The sequence below is a fragment of the Capra hircus genome, chromosome 18 (genome assembly GCF_001704415.2).
Source record: "Capra hircus breed San Clemente chromosome 18, ASM170441v1, whole genome shotgun sequence".
Classification (NCBI taxonomy): Eukaryota; Metazoa; Chordata; class Mammalia; order Artiodactyla; family Bovidae; genus Capra; species Capra hircus.
In genome coordinates this window covers 23,045,542-23,067,364 of record NC_030825.1, presented here as the reverse complement: position 1 = coordinate 23,067,364, position 21,823 = coordinate 23,045,542, and the positions used below count along the sequence as shown (strand labels likewise).

At 34.2% G+C, this 21,823-nt stretch overlaps 1 protein-coding gene across 11 annotated transcripts in view; it reads right to left on the bottom strand.

The window, feature by feature from the left end:
* Nucleotides 1–21,823, bottom strand: part of CHD9 (chromodomain helicase DNA binding protein 9) — a 219,929-nt gene that overhangs the window by 82,854 nt on the left and 115,252 nt on the right. For 9 of the 11 annotated variants that reach the window (XM_005691975.3, XM_005691972.3, XM_018061986.1 and 6 more), the window contains exon 3: nt 7,122–7,453. In XM_005691975.3, coding sequence (XP_005692032.2) covers nt 7,122–7,453 — 332 coding nt within the window. Of the gene's footprint in view, nt 1–7,121; nt 7,454–8,250; nt 8,497–8,612; nt 9,334–21,823 lie in introns of those variants that run through there. The other 2 variants (XM_005691976.3, XM_013971005.2) reach the window with 2 other exon arrangements.

Sequence of the window (21,823 nt, the reverse complement as noted above, 5' to 3'; positions counted from 1 at the left end):
GAAGATCCCCCGGAGGAAGAAATGGCAATCCACTCCAGTATTCTTGCCTGGAAAATGCCATGGACAGAGAAGCCTGGTGGGCTACAGTCCATGGGGTTGCAGAGATGGACACGACTTAGCAACTGAGCACTACAAAATAACTGCCCAGTATGCTACGAAGAGGAAAATGTCAAAGATTGAAGAATCATTCTAAAATGGAGGAGTATGAGGAGATAAGACAATAAAATGAAATATAAAATCCTTAATTGGATCCTGGCCAAAAAAATGGAACTGACACAATCTGCACTGAGCTGTAACTCAGTTAACAGGATTGTGTTAAGTGCTTACTTTCTGATTTTGATCATTGTGCTTGGGTAAAATATTATTAACATCTGAGGAAGCTGGGTGAAGAGCCTAAGGGAACCCTAACCTATTTTCACAAGTGTGAGATTAGTTCAAAATAAAAACTAACAAAACAAAACTCCAGATTTGTAGGTTCTAACTCCAGAATTCTGATCTGGTAAGTGGGATCCCTCATCAGACTTTATAAGAATTCTTACCAGGTTTCAGAATCACGGGCTCAAAATAATTAGTGAAGAAAACTCCAGGAACAAATATTCAGGATAATAAAACTATTCTATACTTACAGAATACTTAAAATTTCAAAGTGCTTTTGTCTATACCTTAGCTGACCCTGAGAAAAGTTCATATACAGGTGAGGCGGTCATCAGTCCCACTAAATAGAGAAACGTTAGCCCTAAAAGATAAAGCAAATTGCCAAAACCACACGTCTAGTAAAAGACAAAGTCTCCTTACTCCTACTCTGCTATTTTCAACGTATCTTACTGATTTTAAAATAAAATGATACTATACTTCAACCAGTCACTAGATAGTTTAATATCAATAAATATACTTTAATGAATAAAGAGGATTATGAAACTACATTATGTTTTAGAAAATGCCACGGTTAAAGTTTGTTGATTTCTGAACAACCAGGGATATCTATTGCCTGTACAATGACAACTGATAGCCATAAATGTTATCTGAAGGAAATCAGATGGTCCAAAAGTAGAAGAAATAAGATAAAGTCAGTTAAGTAAAATATCCAATTACCAAAGAGCATTCCATTTCTCCATGATGAATTACAGAAAGTTTACTATGTTAATTCTAAAATAAAATGTCATTATAGGTACAATTTTCAAATAAATTGATAGTCTGCTTTTTAGAAATGTCACAAAGTAAAGCAACAAAGTAATACAGACTATAATGATAATAAAGACTTTAAGCAAGTTTTGTTTTTTAAAACATTAAAAGGATCTGTTATCAATGTTAGCAAACTGCAGCAACAAGTATCCAGGCATGTAAAAGAACTAAATATCAAAACATAGCTTGTTTTCAGACAGCAAAGGGCAATTTCAAACTAAGTATAAATCTGAACTGTTAATTCATTTGAAACACATACTAGAAAACCTCAGTGTTTATATACTTGACAGTTATATTTGATTTTCAGATGTAATTGATGCACTCATCTAAATCCTGCCCACGTGTTATTAGTAGAAGCCATGTAACAAGCTACATTCTACGCGGTGTCAATCTGTAATTGCCCCCTGTAGATCCTCTCATTGCAATAATTGGACAAACAATGAATCTTATCCAATTTAGTCCATTTGTTGTTATTAATGCACCCAATTCATCAAACATAGAGGAAACAAGCAAAACTACTATTTTACACTATAATTTTCTTTTCTTTGTAAGCCCAGTTGCAGGCACTGGGGCTACTTTTAAAATCATCAGATATATACATGTGTATTTTTTTTAAGAAGAAACATATTTAACTTGATGAAATTATTCCAGTTTAAAGTTCAACTCAAGACTCTAGCTTAAACTTTCTTGGAAAAAAAAATCAAGTTTTAAAAATGGTTTTTAGTTAATCTTTAAATTTATGAAAGGAGGACTGTATTCGAGGTTTTTAATAACGTGGATTATAAAATACTTCCTGTTTAGGGAATTCCCTGGAAATTCAGTAGTTAGGACTCTGTACTTCCACTGCAGGGGGCATGAGTTTGATCCCTGGCCGGGAACTAAGATCCAGTACATCATGTGGCATGGACAAAAAATAATACTAAATAAAACAAATAATCACTTCCAGTTTAAGATTGGGCATCAAGTTTTTCAAAATGTTTATTTCACTGAGTTGTTTCATATAAATAGTCACTAAGGTCCAAGTATTAGCTAATCATAGTCAGTATATTTATCAGCATAGTTTAATCCTTATTCTTTAAAAAATTTACTTCCCTTCTTTAAAAAAAAAATTTATGCTTAAAAATACTGACAAAATAGGAAAATTAAAATCAGATACTATAGTGTCTCTAAAGTACACCTTTCCTCTACATATTGACATCTATGAAATCAAGATTCACTTAATATTCAAAGGTATGCCATAGTTTTAACTGTTAATATATTTTTCTGACACATAAAGTAAAAAAAATAAGTGTCATAATCAATGACATTTTAGATTAAATGAAATAATCGCACATTATTTGCTAGTGATAAACCTTATAATACATCTTATATAAAGATACATGCATTAAAAATGGACTTATAAATCTTAAATTCATAATATATAAAGTATACATTAATTCTTTCTGCAGATGAATATTTCAGATTTTCATTGAACTTAAGTTTAGAAATAGTCAAATCAATAAAACATTTTATCTTCTTAGCATTTAAAAATTATAGAACTTATACAGTCTACTAATGACATGATTAACAACTAAAAATACATAATAAATTTATACCACACATTTTTGAAAGTGCTTTCTTAATCATATGCTGAGAAACATTTAATTAATACATCTACATTTTATCCTAACACACACTAAATTCCTACTACTCTGAATGTTTGCAATCAGGGTCTCAGTTGTTACTTCCTGTGACATGTGGTGTAGCTGACTGAGCAGGCGTGAACACCCACCCCTTGGCAGTAGAAGGGTGGCGTCTTAACCACTGGACCACCAGGGAAGGCTCTCATTTGTTATTTCACTAACACGCAATATAAACTGATAATTCCCAATTTCTGCTGATTCCTCTTATTTTCCCCTCAGATTTTGTTCATGATTTTCCCCTTATATTATTATTTAAATGTGTGTCTCTCTCTAGACACACATATGGATATACTTACATGTTTGTTTTGTTTAAAAATACAAACATACATATATATGTATATGCATAGTAGGTAATTAATAAATGTTATTTTGCTTATCCCTTCTTGGGCGCTCAGAATGACAATCGCAAAGAAGGGCACAATGTAATTTCCAAATCTAATTAAATGTTTTACTGTTTTTCTTTATAACATGACACCCTTAATTCCAACTTGCTTTGATAAATATTTCCTAATTTAGATGTCTTCTGCTTTATCTAAAGAGAAAAGCTACTTCTAGCACTTGTTAACTGCCACTCGTAACAATGGAAAGAATAATTATGAGTAATACAAAATAGTTTTTTTTTAACCTTTAATTGTGAAGGTTTTACCTCTACTGATATAATTTACAGGGCTATAAGAACATTTTTAAGTGTAAAAAACATTCTACTTGTCAGTCTGATCATCTAAAGCAAAGAAGTAAAATAATTGACAACATGGAAACATAGTTTAAATGTCAAAGCTATAAAACATAATAAACCTAAAAATGCTTCAATCAAATCTAAAAGCAAGCTATAAGAAAATTCTACTAGAAGTCTTAGAATGAATTTATTTTAGAATTTACTTTATCACTACTAAACCATTAATTTTGTCCCTGTGACTTAATGAAGGATTAGCTTGCCATTTCTGATTTTAACAAACCAAATGCAACCATTTGGCATCATTTAAAATTTAATCTTCAATTGATTCATTCTTTTCATAAAATTCATTCCTTTCCATTCATGGAGCTTCTATTAGGTAGCAAAGATCACTAAAGAAATACCCACTCTTCCATTTGAAAGGTGGCTTTTTATAACCTGACTGCCAAGATCATGAAAAAATGTCAAAGCAGAAAAAGTCCTATACCTCACTCTTCATTTTACACCTGTCATTTCCATTTTAACTCACGCTATCCCTTCCATATAACCATGTAATTCCTTTCAAACTCCGAGCACGTTTCAAAACAAAATTCACCTGTCCTAAATGCCACTCTAGCTAATCTGATAAACAGAGGCATACAAATAAGAAAAAAATATTAGTAAGTTAAACTACTCTCCTTCTTATCAGTTTTAGCAACTGTTTCTGTTTTCATATTGTCTGCTTGATTTTTAAACTCATCTTATTCAGGAAGAGAGCCTTAATAGAAAGAGAACCTAGGCAGATAGGTGAGAACTTAAGTTTCAAACAAGGGGCATAGCTCCCGGCCTTGGGTTTTTCCTTAAATAGCTAAATGCTATTTATGTTTTCAGAAAATAACGGCTAACATTATTTATAGGTATCGTTCTATATGCTTTAAATGTTATTAAATCATTTCACCCTCAATATAACACTATAAGGCAAGCACTACCATTATCCTCATTTTATGTATGAGTAAACTAAAACTTGGGGAGGTTAAGTATTTGTCCAGGGCCACACTGCTTTATAAGTGATAAAGGGGGAATGTGAATAAGTACATCTGGTTCCAAAGTCAAAGCACTTAACCTCATTATCATACTGCATGCCCAGTCTAACTCAGAATTGCTATAAAGATTAAATGACACTACATCAAAGTCTCTGAAAAGGAAACTCTATTCCTCGTATTTAAAAAGATTAATCTATGAAAGTGACAGAAAAAATACAAAGGTTTCACGGAAGCAGAGGCAGTATTGGTTTTCTTCAGATTAGTCTTAGTATATAATAATTCCTAGATTATATGATACCACATATGTGCATTAAATGAACAACTCTGACTATAATCATAACTTATTATTTACAAATTTAGTTATTTTTGAAATTTATGTTTCATTAATGAGCATTCATTAATGCTCATGGTTAAGTTGCAGCACACACTCCCTTTAATTTTATCTGATATAAATCACCTGATACTAGCAAAAGTTCGATTCTTTTAAAACGAAGAAAAACAAAACCTTTACAAGAAAATATTTAATACATCATGAAATACTATTAAAATGATGCAAATAAACTTAACTATTTAAAGGACAGTTGGTTCTTCACAAAAAATTAAAAACTCAGCAAATTCAAATAATACAATGTAGTGGGCTAACTAGAAAGCACAGTAATGAAATTTTTCAAGTGACCATTACAGAACTCCAGGTTGTATATGAATTTCATTTCCATCCAGGCTTTTTCTTCCAACATGAAAGTAATCTTTGGTTGCCTAATAAAGATGATCAAAAAACTGCTGCACTCCCAATAGCTTAATAATATATGGGCAAGCTTCAGTTCTACTTGCCTGCAACTTATAAATTCCTCACCCACTTTCAGCAAGTGATTTTTCTACCACTTACTCAATACCTGACCATGGAAATATCTTTCCAATACAATTCTGACCTCTTCTCGCAAATGCTATCTGTATAAAACAAGTACTAAATTGATCATGCTGTACAATATTAAAATAATTTATCATTACTAATCTATTTCTAACAAAATTAGAAATATCAAAGACTACTCTAATATATTACTATCCCCTACCATATTAATCTACACTTTAAAAAAATCCACGTTTTTATATTATAATTTATTATTTCTAATTTCCCTTTATATATTGTTTTTTTTCTCTTGAACCAGGTTCACCTGTTATCTTTTCCTTCCCTCTAGTTATCCTCCCATCCCCCCATTTAAACTTACTGTAACTCTTGAAGGTTCTCTAAGGTTTCCTCTTATGATTATTTTAAATATCCTTTCAAATAGTACTACTACTTTGTCCATATCCCTGTACAAGTTAAAACTGGAATATTTTAATCACAGCAACTTTTAATACATTGAAGGATTATATAAGGGGTTTCCTAAATTAAAACTAGACAAAATATTGAAATAAGATTCCTTCATTCCAAAACCTTTAAACATAAAAGAACAAAAATCTAAACTTCAAATTTCATGTTAGCTATCTGCAAATAAAATATAAAATCAATAATATTAATTATCTCTCTATTATACCAACAGAGCCCACATTATTTAAAGATTTGGACGGAAAGACTTCAGGACCTAATGATATAACTTAGTTTGATGGTTGCATTTAAAATGCTATGAATAAACTGTTATAAAATTTAGTTCTGAATATCTATATAATATATAAATGATTTCTTAAGCAAATGAAGATTTTAATGATAATGAAATTTCTCCTTTATCATGTACTCTTCTATGTGGACAAAAGAAAATTAAATACTTTATTAAAATTTCATATAAAGCCTTCAAAAATAACCAAATATTCCCATAAAAAAAGTCTAAACTCTGTTGGCCTTAGACTAGTTTTACCCTTGCATCCCTTGCATACATAAAATAAACATACACATAAAACAAATAATAGTTATTACATTTTATTTTTTGAAAATAAGTAGTCAAATAAAAAACACCTAGGATTAATGTACCCTCCAAAAGCAATTCTTTATCCTTATAATTCTCTTGGAGCATTAATCCTCACCTGGCCTCTTTATTACATAAAGTAAATCAGAAAGACTATAAAGAAGTAAGTCTGTAAGAATTGAGAGCTGCTTATTGTTGACTTAAATGGTCTTAGTTTCCTTGCCATTCCATTTATTTCAAAGTTGTGGGTTTATGAGAAAATATATTTCATGTTTCCAAACTATAAAGTACCCAGTGAAGTACAACTAAGAGAAATAAATCTATAATTATAAAGAATTTCAAGGCACTTTAAAATTTTAAATAAACTTGGAACCGGCACAGCAATGTGGATTTTTTTTTTCTTTTTCTGTTTTATATATAAAATATTTTCCTATTCTAAATTCTTTTTACTAACAAAAAGGTATGTTCACATGTCAGTAAATTTAGTAAAATTCTGGAATATTATTAATACCTAATTCATTCAAAAAGGCAATGAGGTACACAACTTAAAACTCCAAAGTGAGAGTAAACATATCACACGCAAATCAAAAGTAAAAGATTAGACAGACTGTGCTTTTACAAAAACTTCAAAGGAAGAAGATTTAATTCTTAATCAACTCACCCAATTTTTGTCTTCTCTTTTAACTTAGAACAAGTTTTTGTTTTTTTGCTCTCTTTGTCCTTTGGCTTGGATTTCATCCTTCTTCCTTTCTTTTCCTCTTTTCCTTCAACTGAAGCACTAGGAAAGTTTTCAGGGCTCATTACTCGTGGAATATTGCGTTCCCCTCGCTCCTTCGCTTTTGCTATGGCCTCTGATATTATACGATTAGCCTTTTCTTGCTTGCTTTCTGATTCCACCTTTTTTCTCTGCTTCTTCTCGGACATGATCCTCACCTGGGTATTCTGCAACTTAGTGTATGTCCCAGAACCATCACTCTTCTTGGAAGATGGAGGCTAGAGAAATCAAAATAATTTTTACACCATATATAAAAGTACATTTAAACAATTAACACACACAACCAAAACTTTAGAATTAAGCTTAAAGAAGTAAAATACATAAGCAAATATGTGGGTTACAGTTTAAAATTAAAACACTTTGCTGATTTAGATATTAGTCTAGGTATAAAATAAAAAGCCAAACTATCGCTTTTAAAAATGAAGATTAAAGAAGGGTAATAAAGATTCACTGATATTTTCATAGCATTCTTAATTAGCTGATTCAAATTTTGCCCTATAAATACAGCTAATCCAAATTAAGTCATATAAATATTCTGGGCATTTGGAGTAAGTGTCTTCTTTCCTCTTCATTTCAGAACTCTGAAAATTATCAACAAATTTAAAATATCAATTTTCATTTAGAATGACTACTCCCCATAGTTTATTATGATTTTTAGAAAAACAAAGCCTCTCTGCTTTACAAGAAACTGGAACTAGAACCTGAAACCATTTAAATCATTTTAATGTGCAGTCTATGCAGCAATATAGCTAGTTAGTAGACAAAACCATACTAAAAATTAGAGAAAGTTTTAGTTCTTCTGTGAAAGAGTTAAATGAGGATTTTTTTCTCTTTCTATATCATAGTATTTTGCTCAAGCAATTCTGGAAAAAAACAAATTTATAGTTTCACGTTAAAATTATTAATATTTTAGCAATATCACAGGAAGCAAATCAACAGCATTTAAAAAATAATATCCTCTTCAAACACGCATACATCCACATATTCTTAGATCACAGTTTTGTTACATTCTTACCCGTAAACATGCCTCTGACTACAGCAAGGGAAAAAACCACCAGGAATTTCCAAACACATTTTCATGCTGATTCCAGTGTGCTTCACTGGATATCTTTTCTATACCTGCCTCATCAAAGGTTTCATAGCAGTGCTACAGCACTGAGAAAGGAAGGAGGGTTTAGAATCGCTCACTAAAATGCCACCTTAAGGCCTACAGGCTATAACAAATAACCAAGACGCGAGAAAACAGCAACAAGCTCAAGATGGCGATGCAGTACGACTCCCGCAGCAGCAGCCAGTAATAAGGAAGGTTATTCAATCCCATTAGCCTTTTAGCCCAAAGAACCCCTCCTCCTCCCACTCATTCAGGCTTTCACTTACCCTTCCTCTTGGCCTCTTCACTGAAGACATTTTTGGCGTCAGACAAAGGCTTGCCCTCTGCTTTTTCACCACCCCAGGCAGTGCTCAAGAAAAAAGCATTGAAAGAAGATTCCTAAATGGCCTATTTAGCAAGCTGCAACCAAGAGATGCACAACCCTCCACAAATACACATTGTGATTTATCAACACATTTCTGCCTTGGCAAGTTTATATCCACTGTTCATCCTAATTAGATATGAAAAAGGCGTAAACCCCTCCTAAAAAGCTGAGTTTCCTCAATAGCTGTAAGCAGATAGCCAGATTCCAACAAAGCACAGAAAGAAATGAATGCACAAAGCATCAAAATGCATCAGCATGAATATTAGAGATGTCGTTAAAAATACTGACTCCTTCTGCGGAAGTAGGCCAGCAGATGGTGCTACCAGTTATTATTCCATTAGACTCTGCAATTTAACCCCCAATGGACTGTTCTTCCCTCCATGAAACATATTTAACTCTCACTCTACCATTTCCTGTAGTAAAGTTTTTAAAGAAATATACGTAAAAACTTGATTTCAAAAAATTATTTGAAAACGAAAACAGTAGTGAAGTGGCTTTATGTAGCTATCATCATTAAAAAAAGAAAATCCAATGCAATTTTTACCAGAGAAAAATACTTTCCTCTGTGATACTCTAAAATATTTAAAGCATAAACACAGCTGAAGAGGAGTAAAGGGTTAAAGAGGAGGTCATGCAAATGGAACACATAACAAGTCACTTCTCTTTAAGAAATTAGATAAGGTCTCTCATTATTCTCCTAACAAAAAGCTAACAATGTTATTTTTAAAACAGAGAACTGAATCTATTTTTATTTAAATTCTAAAAAGAAGCTTAAGATTTTCAAATGAACACATAAGATCTGTCTATAAAGAATAACTAATCCTACTTAAAATTTTCTTACTTAAACCTGAATTCATACATTAATTTATTTTCCTAACCTCAAAAAACTCCTAAAACATTCCTGACCTTTACTCTCCACATTCTGTTTCAACTAAACTGTTGAGTTTTTCATATAACAATTTGAGTTTTGGTCCATTGCTAAAAATAAATAAGTAGCAAGTCCTCCTGAATTTGATAATTAATACCATTTTTCTCCTATAAAATATTGAGACTATTTTAGTAGAATGAAATACCTAGAACAAAATTTTCACTGTTTCAAAACTCACATTTACCTCTTTCATTAATGCCATTTTTTCAACTGATCTTGGCAGATCATCTGACATGTGCATCAAAGAACCTGTTTTTAGTTTTCTTTTTTTCCTTTCAGGCATCAAAGCTCCCGAAATGGAGCTACATTATATGAATAGTATCCTAGGAAGACTAAAGTAAAGAGCAGGAAAGGCTATTAAAGGCATAGGATCATTAATGGCAAGAAAAGGATCTTAGTAACCTGAGAGGTCATCTATGTAAAAATCATAATAACCCCAATAATAATGGCTAACCCCAAATGCTTATTAGGTGATAGGCACTATTCTAAGCATTTTACATGTAATAATCAATTCAATCCTGAATAAAAGGGTAATAGTGATAATGGAGAGGAGTAGCAAATGGGAGAGAGTCTTACAGTAGCATTTCAAAATGAGAGACTTAGGGGCACAAATAATTTTTAAAAATAATAATAAGAGCTAACACATTTCATCCTTACTATGTTTTAGGCACTATGCCTAATATGACATACACATGACCAATGTGGATTTAAACTGCCTGGGTCCGCTTATATACAGATTTTTTTCAATAAATACTACAGTGCTACATAATCCACCACTGGTTTCATCCAAGGATGTGGAACCACAGATATGGAGGAATCATGAACTGCAAATATGGAGGAATCACATAAAGGGAAAACTGACTGTAAATTATAATTGGATCTTTCAGTGAGTCTCTAACCCTACACTGTTCCAGGATCTACAGTATAGCAACTCAGTTAATCTTAAAAACAACCCTACGAAGAAGACCAAAATTCAAAGAGATGCATGCACTGCAATGTTCACTGCAACACTATTTACAATAGCCAGGAAAAAGAAGAAACCTAAATGTACATCAACAAAGAAATGGATAAAGAAGACGTGCTACAAATATACAATGGAGTATTAGCCATAAAAAAGAACAAAATAATGCCATCTGGAGCAACATGGATGCACCAAGAGACTGTGATACTCAGTGAAGAAAGTCAGACACAGGAAGATATACAGCATATGAGATTGCTTATTGTGATCTTAAAAAAGGGTACAAGTGAACTTATTTACAAAACAGAAGTAGAGTACATGTAGAAACAAACGTATGGTTACCAGGGGATGGGAGCAAGGAATAAATGGGAGACTGAAATTGACATACACACACTCCACTGCGGCTGCTTAGTCACTAAGTCCTGTCTGACTTTTTGCAACCCCATGGACTGTAGCCCACCAGGCTCAGGCAAGAATACTGCAGTGGGTTACCATATCCTTTTCCAGGGGAGCTTCCTGACCCAGGGATCAAACCCGCATCTCCTGCTTGGTAGGCGGATTCTTTACCACTGAGTACCTGGGGAGCCTCATATATATACTACTACATATGAAGGAGGTAAACTAGTAAGAACCTGCTGTAAAGTATAGCGAACTTGACTCAATTCTCTGTAATGGCCTATATGGGAAAAGAATCTTTAAAAAAACTGGATATACACATAAACATATGTATAATATTTGCTGTACACCTGAAACTAATACAACATTGTAAACTAACTATACTCCAATAAAAATGAAAAAACAAACAATACTCTGTGAGATATACCCTCATTTTATAGCTAAGGACACTAAGGCATAGAGGCTTCCTAGGTGGCGCTAGTGGTAAAGAACTTGCCTGCCAATTCAGGAGACGTAAGAGACACAAGTTGGATTCCTGGATTGGGAAGATCCCCTGGAGGAGGGCATGGCAACCCACTCCAGTATTCTTGCCTGGAGAATCTCATGGACAGAGGAGCCTGGCGGGCTACCGTCCATAAGGTTGCAGAGAGTCAGACATGACTAAAGTGACCAAGCAAGCACGCACTAAGGCACAGAGAAATAACTTGCCTGAAACCACACGGTTACTGAAAGACAGAGCAGGCATGAGGAGGCAGAAAGCCTTATAATGGAAACCATGCTCTTAACCACTGTATAATACAAGTAAGTTTTGTATTTGTATTGTAGGTTACATGGATTGGTTCAAATACCAATATATTACAGAGACTGGTTCAAATACCCTAAGTTATAAAGATTAACTTGAATACAAAGAAAGTAAATGACTTTCTCAAAATTGTAGAGATACTAGTAATGAAGCAAGAAACAAGTTCAGTTTTTTCCAGTCCTCTTTCCAAGATGCAGAAATAAACTATACATGGGTGGGTATGGCTGACAAGCAGGAAGTCAATACTTGTTTTCTAGACCAAGTACTAGTACAGGAGAAGATAAAAGAAACAGGAAATCTAGTTGAGAAAGGGTGCATATGGGTACATGATTTAATTCTTTTCACACTGAGCTTGAAATGGAAAGTTTGAGTAATTAGAAATTTGGGACTAGATCCTCAGAAAGAAGTAAGGGTTGGAATATAAGATATAGATATTTTTGCCGTTTTCTTTCAATATCTTAACTCACTGACACTATTCACAGAACCGAGGGTGATTTCCAAAATATCTCACTTCTTCTACAAAGTTTCTCAACAGATTCTATTACTCGATTCAAAATCCCATTTAACGATGAATCTTAACAGTAGACAATCAAATATTTATAATCAAACATTCCGTCTACTATTCAGTTCAGTTCAGTCGCTCAGTCATGTCCGACTCTTTGCAACCCTATGAACCGCAGCACGCCAGTCCTCCCTGTCTATCACCAACTCCCGGAGTTTACCCAAACTCATGTCCATTGAGTCGTTGATGCCATCCCACCATCTTATCCTCTGTTGTCCCCGTCACCTCCTGCCATCCATCTTTCCCAGTATCAGGGTCTTTTTCAGCTCTTCACATCAGGTGGCCAAAGAATTGGAGTTTCAGCTTCAACATCAGTCCTTCCAATGAACACCTAGGACTGATCTCCTTTAGGATGGACTGGCTGGATCTCCTTGCAGTCCAACAGACTCTCAAGAGTCTTCTCCAACACCACAGTTCAAAAGTATCAATTCTTTGGCACTCAGCTTTCTTCACAGTCCAACTCTCATATCCATACATGACTACTGGAAAAACCATAGCCTTGACTAGATGGACCTTTGTTGACAAAGTAATGTCTCTGCTTTTTAATAGGCTGTCTAGGTTGGTCATCACTTTCCTTCCAAGGAGTAAGCGTCTTTTAATTTCATGGCTGCAATCACCATCTGCAGTGATTTTGGAGCCCCCAAAATAAAGTCTGACACTGTTTCCACTGTTTCCCCATCTATTTCCCATTAAGTGATGGGACCAGATGCCATGATCTTAGTTTTCTGAATGTTGAGCTTTACGCCAACTTTTTCACCCTCCTCATTCACTTTCATCAAGAGGCTCTTTAGTTCTTCTTCACTTTCTGCCATAAGGGTGGTGTCATCTGCATATCTGAGGTTATTGATATTTCTCCCAGCAATCTTGATCCCAGCTTGTGCTTCTTCCAGCCCAGCGTTTCTCATGATGTTCTCTGCATATAAGTTAAATAAGCAGGGTGACAATATACAGACTTGACGGACTCCTTTTCCTATTTGGAACCAGTCTGTTGTTCCACGTCCAATTCTAACTGTTGCTTCCTGACCTGCATATAGGTTTCTCAAGAGGCAGGTCAGGTGGTCTGGTATTCCCACCTCTTTCAGAATTTTCCATAGTTTATTGTGATCCACATAGTCCAAGGCTTTGGCATAGTCGATAAAGCAGAAATAGATGTTTTTCTGTCACTCTCTTGCTTTTTCCATGATCCAGTGGATGTTGACCATTTGATCTCTGGTTCCTCTCCCTTTTCTAAAACCAGCCTGAACATCTGGAAGTTCATGGTTCACGTATTGCTGAATCCTGGCTTGCAGAATTACTTTACTAGTGATTTTAAAACTATATTATATATTTGTAAGTATATAAATATATTTAAAACTATACTTTAAAACTATATTCTCATGGAACATCAACGCTGAAGTGTTAAGTAACTAATCATTTTTAATGTAGGCAATTTCCCAATTTATACAAATATACCAAAGGGTAGTTAATAATAACTTTTCTCAATGTTACAATTTTTCTTTTTCGCTCACATAAGCATTCAACAAATTCTGTCCAATCTGCTTAATTGTGCTGTTCTTTCTCAGTCCCAACAGCTCCTGCTGTACTAATTTCCCACTCATATGGTTATAGTTATATAAGAAAATATTATCTGTAGAATATTTATTATCAATAATATTTATTAATACTTATTGTATGTTAATTGCTCAGTCGTGTCCAACTCTTTGCGACCCCATGGACTGTAGCCTGCCAGGCTCTTCTGTCCATGGGATTCTCCAAGCAAGAAAACTGGAGTGGATAGCCATTCTCTTCTCCAGGTGATTTTCCCAACCCAGGGATCAAACTCTGGTCTCCTGCATTTCAGGCAGACTCTTTACCATCTGAGCCACCAGGAAGCCCAAATATTTATTATTAAATAGGAAATATATCAAGTCTTTGGGGGTGATAGAACATCAGGTTTGCAGTGCACTCTCCAATTCTTTACAAAGTAAGAGAATTTTTTTGTATTTCATTTGTGATTTCTCTGTAGGTTTGTCACAGTTTCAAAACACAACTTCCAAAAAATAAAGGCAAAGGTCTTCCTCCCCAAGGACTGAGTATGCTAAATGAAAAAAAATACATAAAATACAAATATTTATAAGAACAACAAGTCATAGCAAATCATAGATTTGATATATGTGACATATCAATTATTTTGATAGCAATTGGAAGAATATACGTAAGACCCTGGATGTCATATTTCAATGTTCGAGAAACTCAAGGATTTATGATATAAGTGTTTTTCAAACAATAGAGCATGACCTAATAACAAGTCACGATATAAATTTAGTGGGTCCAGAAAACACTGAAGTAGAACAGAATGAAAAATAGTGGTACCCAGCCTTTAGGAATGCTACCTCTTAAAAATTAGAAAGTTTTAATACCGCAGTTACTCCTCTTTTCTTTCATGAAAGAAGCAGAGAGATTTGGGTAAGGAGTTAGAGATGTTAAAATCTGAGTGGGAACCCAATTCTTTCTCCTCTTGGTGGAATGATTTCCCCACATACTGGCCCATTCTCAATTCATCCATTTCAAATATTTTAGTTGCATACAAACAGTTAAAAACTTGAATCACCAGTGTGTAGACATGAATGGAAATCAAAAACCTTCAAAAAGATGGGGAGAATGGTCACATGATTACCATACATCTACTATTGAGCACAGGTTCCTTTCTTAGGGAAAAATATAAAAAAATTAAAGTTCTATTTCACACATTTTTACAACAATACAAAGGAATAAAGTATCTCTAACAAAACTGATATAATTCTTTTGTAATAATAAAACACAAAATGAGGAATTTTCAACAACATATTTAAACTGTATTATAGCTAAAAACCTTCTAACTTTTCTCAGAAGAGAGGACTCTCAGGTTTCAGGCTTTGGGGATGAGGTGAACAGAGCTTCCAATGGAAGAGAATACACAACAGAACAGAGATAATGAAACTTGAGCAAGACTGAGTTTTACTGCCAAGAGACAATACAGAATAAAAGAAGAGAACCAGTAGTGCAACCCAAAACATAAAGTTTTGAATAGCTGGAGATGAAGAGGAGTCAAAAGAAGAAAAACAAAAAGAAAACTACAAATGGTAAGGTGAGTATCACGAGTGTTGAAATGGAAGTCAAAAGGGAAGAGTTAAAAGCTCTGCCATCAAAAGGAAAGCAAAGGGACTTCCCTGGTGGTCCAGTGGTTAAGACTCTGAGCTTCTACTGCAGGGGGTGTAGGTTCGATCCCTGGTTGGGGAACTAAGATCCTTTATATGTCTCAGCACAGCCAAATAAAAAAAAATTTTTAAATAAATAAAGTAAATATCTGAGAGCAATTTGATATTATAAACCTAACTTAGAAGGCATTTTAGTTTTGTTAAACTGTTTATAGTAAGCCAGGATGCTAGTTTTTAATATTTTTATTTTAGGATGAATTATATAATTATTTCCTTAAGTATTCATATTAAACTAAACTCTAAAAACAATAAATTTATAATTTTAATAATATGTATCAAACACTAGTGGTAACTTCTGCATTCATTACATAACATTATTTCCACAAGGTACCAATAAAGGCTTACTGTTAATGAGAAAAAAAAGGCAGGAAAAATTGATCCAAATTATTATGTCAAAGTCTTCTGAGTTTTACCCACAGATTTGTTTTCAGGGTTTTTGATAGATGTGAGGCAATTATTTTATTTTGTTTTCTCTACATCTGTGAACTCCCTTCACAAATTAAAAGGCTTATTCTTGTGACTTGTGCTAGTATCTAGGTTTCCACTTTTACCTAATGATGACATTCTCTTTTTTTTTAATTGTCATAAGTCCTGAATTTGACATTGATAAGGTAATACTATTGTATTTCATTTATTTTAATCATCCACATAGTAGTTCAAACAAATAGTAGATATTCATGAAGTTATTTTTTTTTAATAAAAATGTATTATCATGTGACAGGAAATACAGAGAGTGAAAACATGTCAGAGCATACCATGGAAATGTACTCAGCAAAATCCAGAATGTGGAAACTTTAAAGACAGATGGCTCAGTTTCTTTACAAAGAAACTATAAGAAACAAAGTGTAACCACAGATCAAGAGACTTAAGGCTAAATGTAATGCCAAAATTAAAAAAAAAAAAGAAAAGAAAGATTCAAAATTCATATCAACTGAATGCAACGTGTGGCCCTTGTCTTGATACAGACCTGAGAAAGTGTGTAATACTATATTTGTTAATACTAGGGTACTTTAACTTTGATTGGATATTTGATTATGAAGGAATAATAGTTATTAAGTGTGAAACTAATTTTAAAGTTGTGTTTTAAAGCAAAAACCTTTGTCTTCTAGGTATATAAACTGAAATATTTACAGATGACACAGTATCATTGAGGTGTGTTTCAAGATAGTTGCTAGAGGGGGTGGGTATGATAGCCCTAGGGTCATCTAGATGAAAAATTGCCTATAAACTGATGGCTGTTGTAGCTGAGTGACAGATACTCTAATTTTGTGTACACATGAAATGTTATATATAATAAAGAAATTTAAACAGTTATATTCTGGGAATAACACGTAGTTTGGCATGACAAGAAAACAATGCATGTGGAAAAATGATAAGCAATTAAGACAAAGGTAATGGGTTAGATTATCAAGTGTTGTAAGTTATGCTAAAATATCTGGAGTTTATGCTAAACTGAAATAGGCAATCAGTAATTGATTACATACAGAGAAGTAATGCTGCTGCTGCGGCGTCACTTCAGTCATGTCCGACTCTGTGTGACCCCATAGACGGCAGCCCACCAGGCTCCCCCGTCCCTGGGATTCTCCAGGCAAGAACACTGGAGTGGGTTGCCATTTCCTTCTCCAATGCATGAAAGTGAAAAGTGAAAGGGAAGTTGCTCAGTCGTGTCCGACTCTTCACAACCCCGTGGACCACAGCCTACCAGGCTCCTCTGTCCATGGGATTTTCCAGGCAAGAGTACTGGAGTGGGGTGCTGTCGCCTACAGAGAAGTAATAGGACCAGATTTTTACATTTAGGGTTGCTAAGTGGTTTCAATAAAAATATCAAATATTTCATGAAAACTTTTTTGTTTACAAAAAGGTTATACATGATATAAAAACAAATAATATTTAACCTATTTTACATTAGTTTGTGTTGCTTTTTCAATGCCATATTGTTCAAAACTTCATCTTTTTGTTTCCAAACAAAACTATATCTTAAACACATTAAACCAGAAAATTTCATCAAGTTCCTTACTGACAACATTAAATATACCGAATTCATCAGTCCATAAGTTACTAATGACACTAAAAGCTGTTCTCAGCATAATGTTGTGATGAAAGCAAAGCGCTTTGGATTCAGCCAGCCCTGGGTCCTAGTTTCATCATCTGTAAAATGGGAATAATAATAGTGTCTACCTTCTAGGGCTATGGTAATGCTAGTAGAGTGCTTAGTGTGGCATCTGGCACACAAATACTCAGAAAGGTCAGATACTGCTGTTACTGCTGTAATGCGACATTGTGCCCACCTCACTGCATCACCGTATCAGGCTTTACTGGGATGACAGTATGTCTCACAACTAACTGGTACTGTTACCTTCGATCCCTTGGTTAAAGTAATGTCTGCCATGACTATCATAAATTTCTCCTTTTATAATTATTAAGTATCTTATCAGACTATGCAAATATCTTGCCTCTCATAAATATTTGCCTAGTTATTTTAGCTAACACTGATGACTCCTGCCTTTAACAATTATTATTACTGTGGTTATTTGCCTAATGGAAAATATTTATTTCCATCACTCCTTTCACATTTTCAACTGGAATTCTACTACAAACGAACGTTGCCTCTTCTCTTTGTCTATTCATTCAGTCATTCACTTATTCAATTATTTATACCTGCATAGACTCATGGACTGGTATAGACTTATTTTATTCTATGGGTTATAATCTGATAACATGATTATTTGTTATTCAGATTTTTCCAGCTTTGACCATTTAGAGCTCCTTCAAGTTGGTTCCTAAGCTGTGTTTACCAGCACCATATTTTGAATACTTCTTTACTTTTTGGCACTGTAAGGTATTTCAGGTTACTGGTAAGAATAGTTAAACCAAGTGGTTGAGGTAGAAGCCATGTTACAGTAGATTAAGAAGTAAATGGGAAGAAAGTGACAGTGTTAAATACTTTTCTTAAATAAATGAAGGGAAAATGGCAGGCTACAGTGGAATTGCAAACTTGGGGTGTTTACTGTATAAGAGAGAGAAAAAGAAATTAGAGAATGAGTTTTAGCACAAGTATAAAATTTAAAGCCCTTTCCATAAAACAACTCAAAACTATCATACCACTAATAAACAATTAAAATAGTAGGGCTTCCCTGGCGGCTCAGTGGTTACGAATCTGCCTGCCAGCGCAGGAGTTACAGTTTTGATCCTTGTTCCCGGGAAGATCCCACATGCCTTGAAGGAACTAAGCCTACTAAGCCCATGTGCCCCAACTACTGAAGCCAGTGCTCCACAGCAAGAGAAGCACCACAATGAGAAGCCGAGGCACTGCAACTAGACAGTAAACCCCTGCTTGCCACAACTAGAGAAAGCCCGTGCAGCAACAAAGACCCAGCACAGCCAAAAGCAAAAATAAAGAAAATTATAAAAAAGAAGAAAATGAAAAAGAAACTCTATCAAAAAATTAAAATATTATATATAAATATCACTTGGGTAAATAATACAAACTTCCCACAGCATCTCTTCTAAAATGCTTCTTGTTCAGTTGTTCAGTCATATCTGACTCTTTGCAACCCCATGGACTGCAGCACACCAGGCTTCCCTGTCCTTCACCACGTCCCAGAGCTTGCTCAAACTCATGTCCATTGAGTCTGAGATGCCATCCAAGCATCTTGTCCTCTGTCGTCCCCTTCTCCTCCTGCCTTCAATCTTTCCCAGCATCAGAGTCTTTTCTAATGAGTCAGTTCTTCACATCAGGTGGCCAAAGTATTGCAGCTTCAGCTTCAGCATCAGTCTTTACAATGAAAGTTCAAGACTGATTTCCTTTGGGACTAACTGGTTTGATCTCCTTGCAGTCCTAGGGACTCTCAAGAGTCTTCTCCAGCACCACAGTTCAAAAGCATCAGTTCTTCAGCGCTCTGCTTTCTTTATGGTCCAACTCTCACATCCATACATGACCACTGGAAAAACTATAGCTTTGACTAGACAGACCTTTCTTGGCAAAGTAATGTCTCTGCTTTTTAATATGCTGTCTAGGTTGGTCAGAGCTTTTCCTCCAAGAAGCAAGAGTCTTTTAATTTCATAGCTGCAGTCACCATTTGCAATTATTTTGGAGCCCAAGAAAATAAAGTCTGTCACTGTTTCCACTGTTTCCCCATCTATTTACCATAAGATTTCTTGAATATGCTAATTCAAAAATAATTTTCCTTCCCAAAACTTTTCACTGTTTCTTATTTGACTTCATAATATTCCTATTAATAAAATTATTAAAATTAATCAAATATTAATTATTCCTAACTGCAGATGAAAAAGTTCAGGCATAGACAGGACAAATATATATCACACAGAAATAATAGCAAAGTTCAACTCTTCTGCTAAGTTACTGTCATAGATGACTACTGATCCAAAGTCCATAAAGCATTACATTTAAGACAATGAATGAGGAAGCAGTAGCCTTTCCAAAGCAGTAAATCCATTTGCTATTTTCTATTTCTTCCAGATAAAAAGAGAGACTGAAGTGTGGTAGAGGCAGTCTGATAAAACCCATGGGTGAAATACACTCTTACAGCCTTGAGAAAACCTGATACAGTAGAAGGGAAACAGCGTAAGCAAATTAACCACCACACAGTTGCATAATTTGGTGGACAACACTAATCATCACATTCTAAACTCTTTGGACAATATTTTCAAAGGTATTAACAAAATAAATACAAAAGGAAAAAAAACAACCCTCAAATCCTTAAAGAGGAGATTGAGAACTGGTTATGTTCAAAGACACTGGTTGTTTGTATATAATGCATTATGAAAAATCAATTTTACTTTCAGAATTCTGAGATATTTAAAAAACTACTTGAACACTCAAGTAATTACTAACGTAAATAAAAATGATGGTAAGGGGAGGCTAATTAAAATACATTTGCAATAAGGAAAAAATTTTAAATAAGGTATTTGAATTTGATTTACAGCTTTAGGCAAGAGAAAACCAAATACTGAAGAGTAGCTATATATAAAAAGTCAAAAGCATTTTAGAAATCACAAAATATATTTAATTTCATCATATTAAAATTTCATCTTGCAGAATGCAAAGGAAGTTGTGAGAGAAACTGCATTTCTGGATGTAACTCTAACCACAAGAGAAGTTATTTGTGGAAGTAGAAGTGATGGGAATTATATGAAAAAACTAAACATGACCTTTTCCACAACACGCTTAGGCATACTAGCTGTGTGTCATAAATGAAGGCCTTTTGATGTTAAAGAAAAAAAAGTATCATCATATGGCCTGAAACTTACAAAAGCACAAGACAGATCAATAAAGTCAGGAAATGGAGTTCAGCAAGTCAGGACTCAAAAATCAAATTCTAACAATTCAATAAGAAATGATTCTAACAAGGACAGATGCAGTGTATCTAAAAATACTGGTTGCAAACTTATCAGATTTCAAAACGCAGAGTATAAAAGACAGAATTAAGAAGAATATGAGAGGCACTGACCTGTAGGAATAGTGCTGGGAAGTTCACAATGACTTAAGGTTTTATAAATGATAAAGGGCAATTAAAAACGTTCCATTGACTGCTTTAAACAAGAAGGTTAGGATCTTGAGGACACAGTGTGGGAGGGTGGGATGGCTAGGAAAGGAAAATCAGAGAAGGAAGAGGGGACAGATGCAAGAGAACATAATTCTTCAAGTACTACTACACTCATGTCCATACTAAGTTTCAAAGCGAGTAATATTTAGATTCATGAAGGGTTTAACTCCAATGCTAGGTCTGAACCTGGCAGAAATCATGCTACATTTCTTTTAAGAACAGGAAGAAGCAAACCTATGCATGTCAACTGAGATCTTCCAAAATCTGTCTAACAGAATCTACCTCCTCAGCTTGCACATAGCCCCTCCAAATGAATGAATATTTTCAGCTTAAATCTGTGATCTGGTCAATCTTCTGGGTTCCTCTAGCCTTTCAATTCAGCTTAAGATCTCTTCAGCAAACCTACCATTGATTCTTAATTAGCCTCCCTCTTAGATCATACTCAAAAATGCTGATGAAAAAAATCTTAAAAGGCCAAATCTATAAATGGGTATTCTTGTGAGCATGCGTGTACATGCACACACACACACATACAAACACTACCACCTACTTAAAATAAAAAGGCAGGGAGAGAAAAAGTATGTTCAACAGTTCATGTGAAAAATACCAGGAAATTTTAGCTCACTGTAAACTAAATGATATGGTATAATGAGCTTGCCAAAAA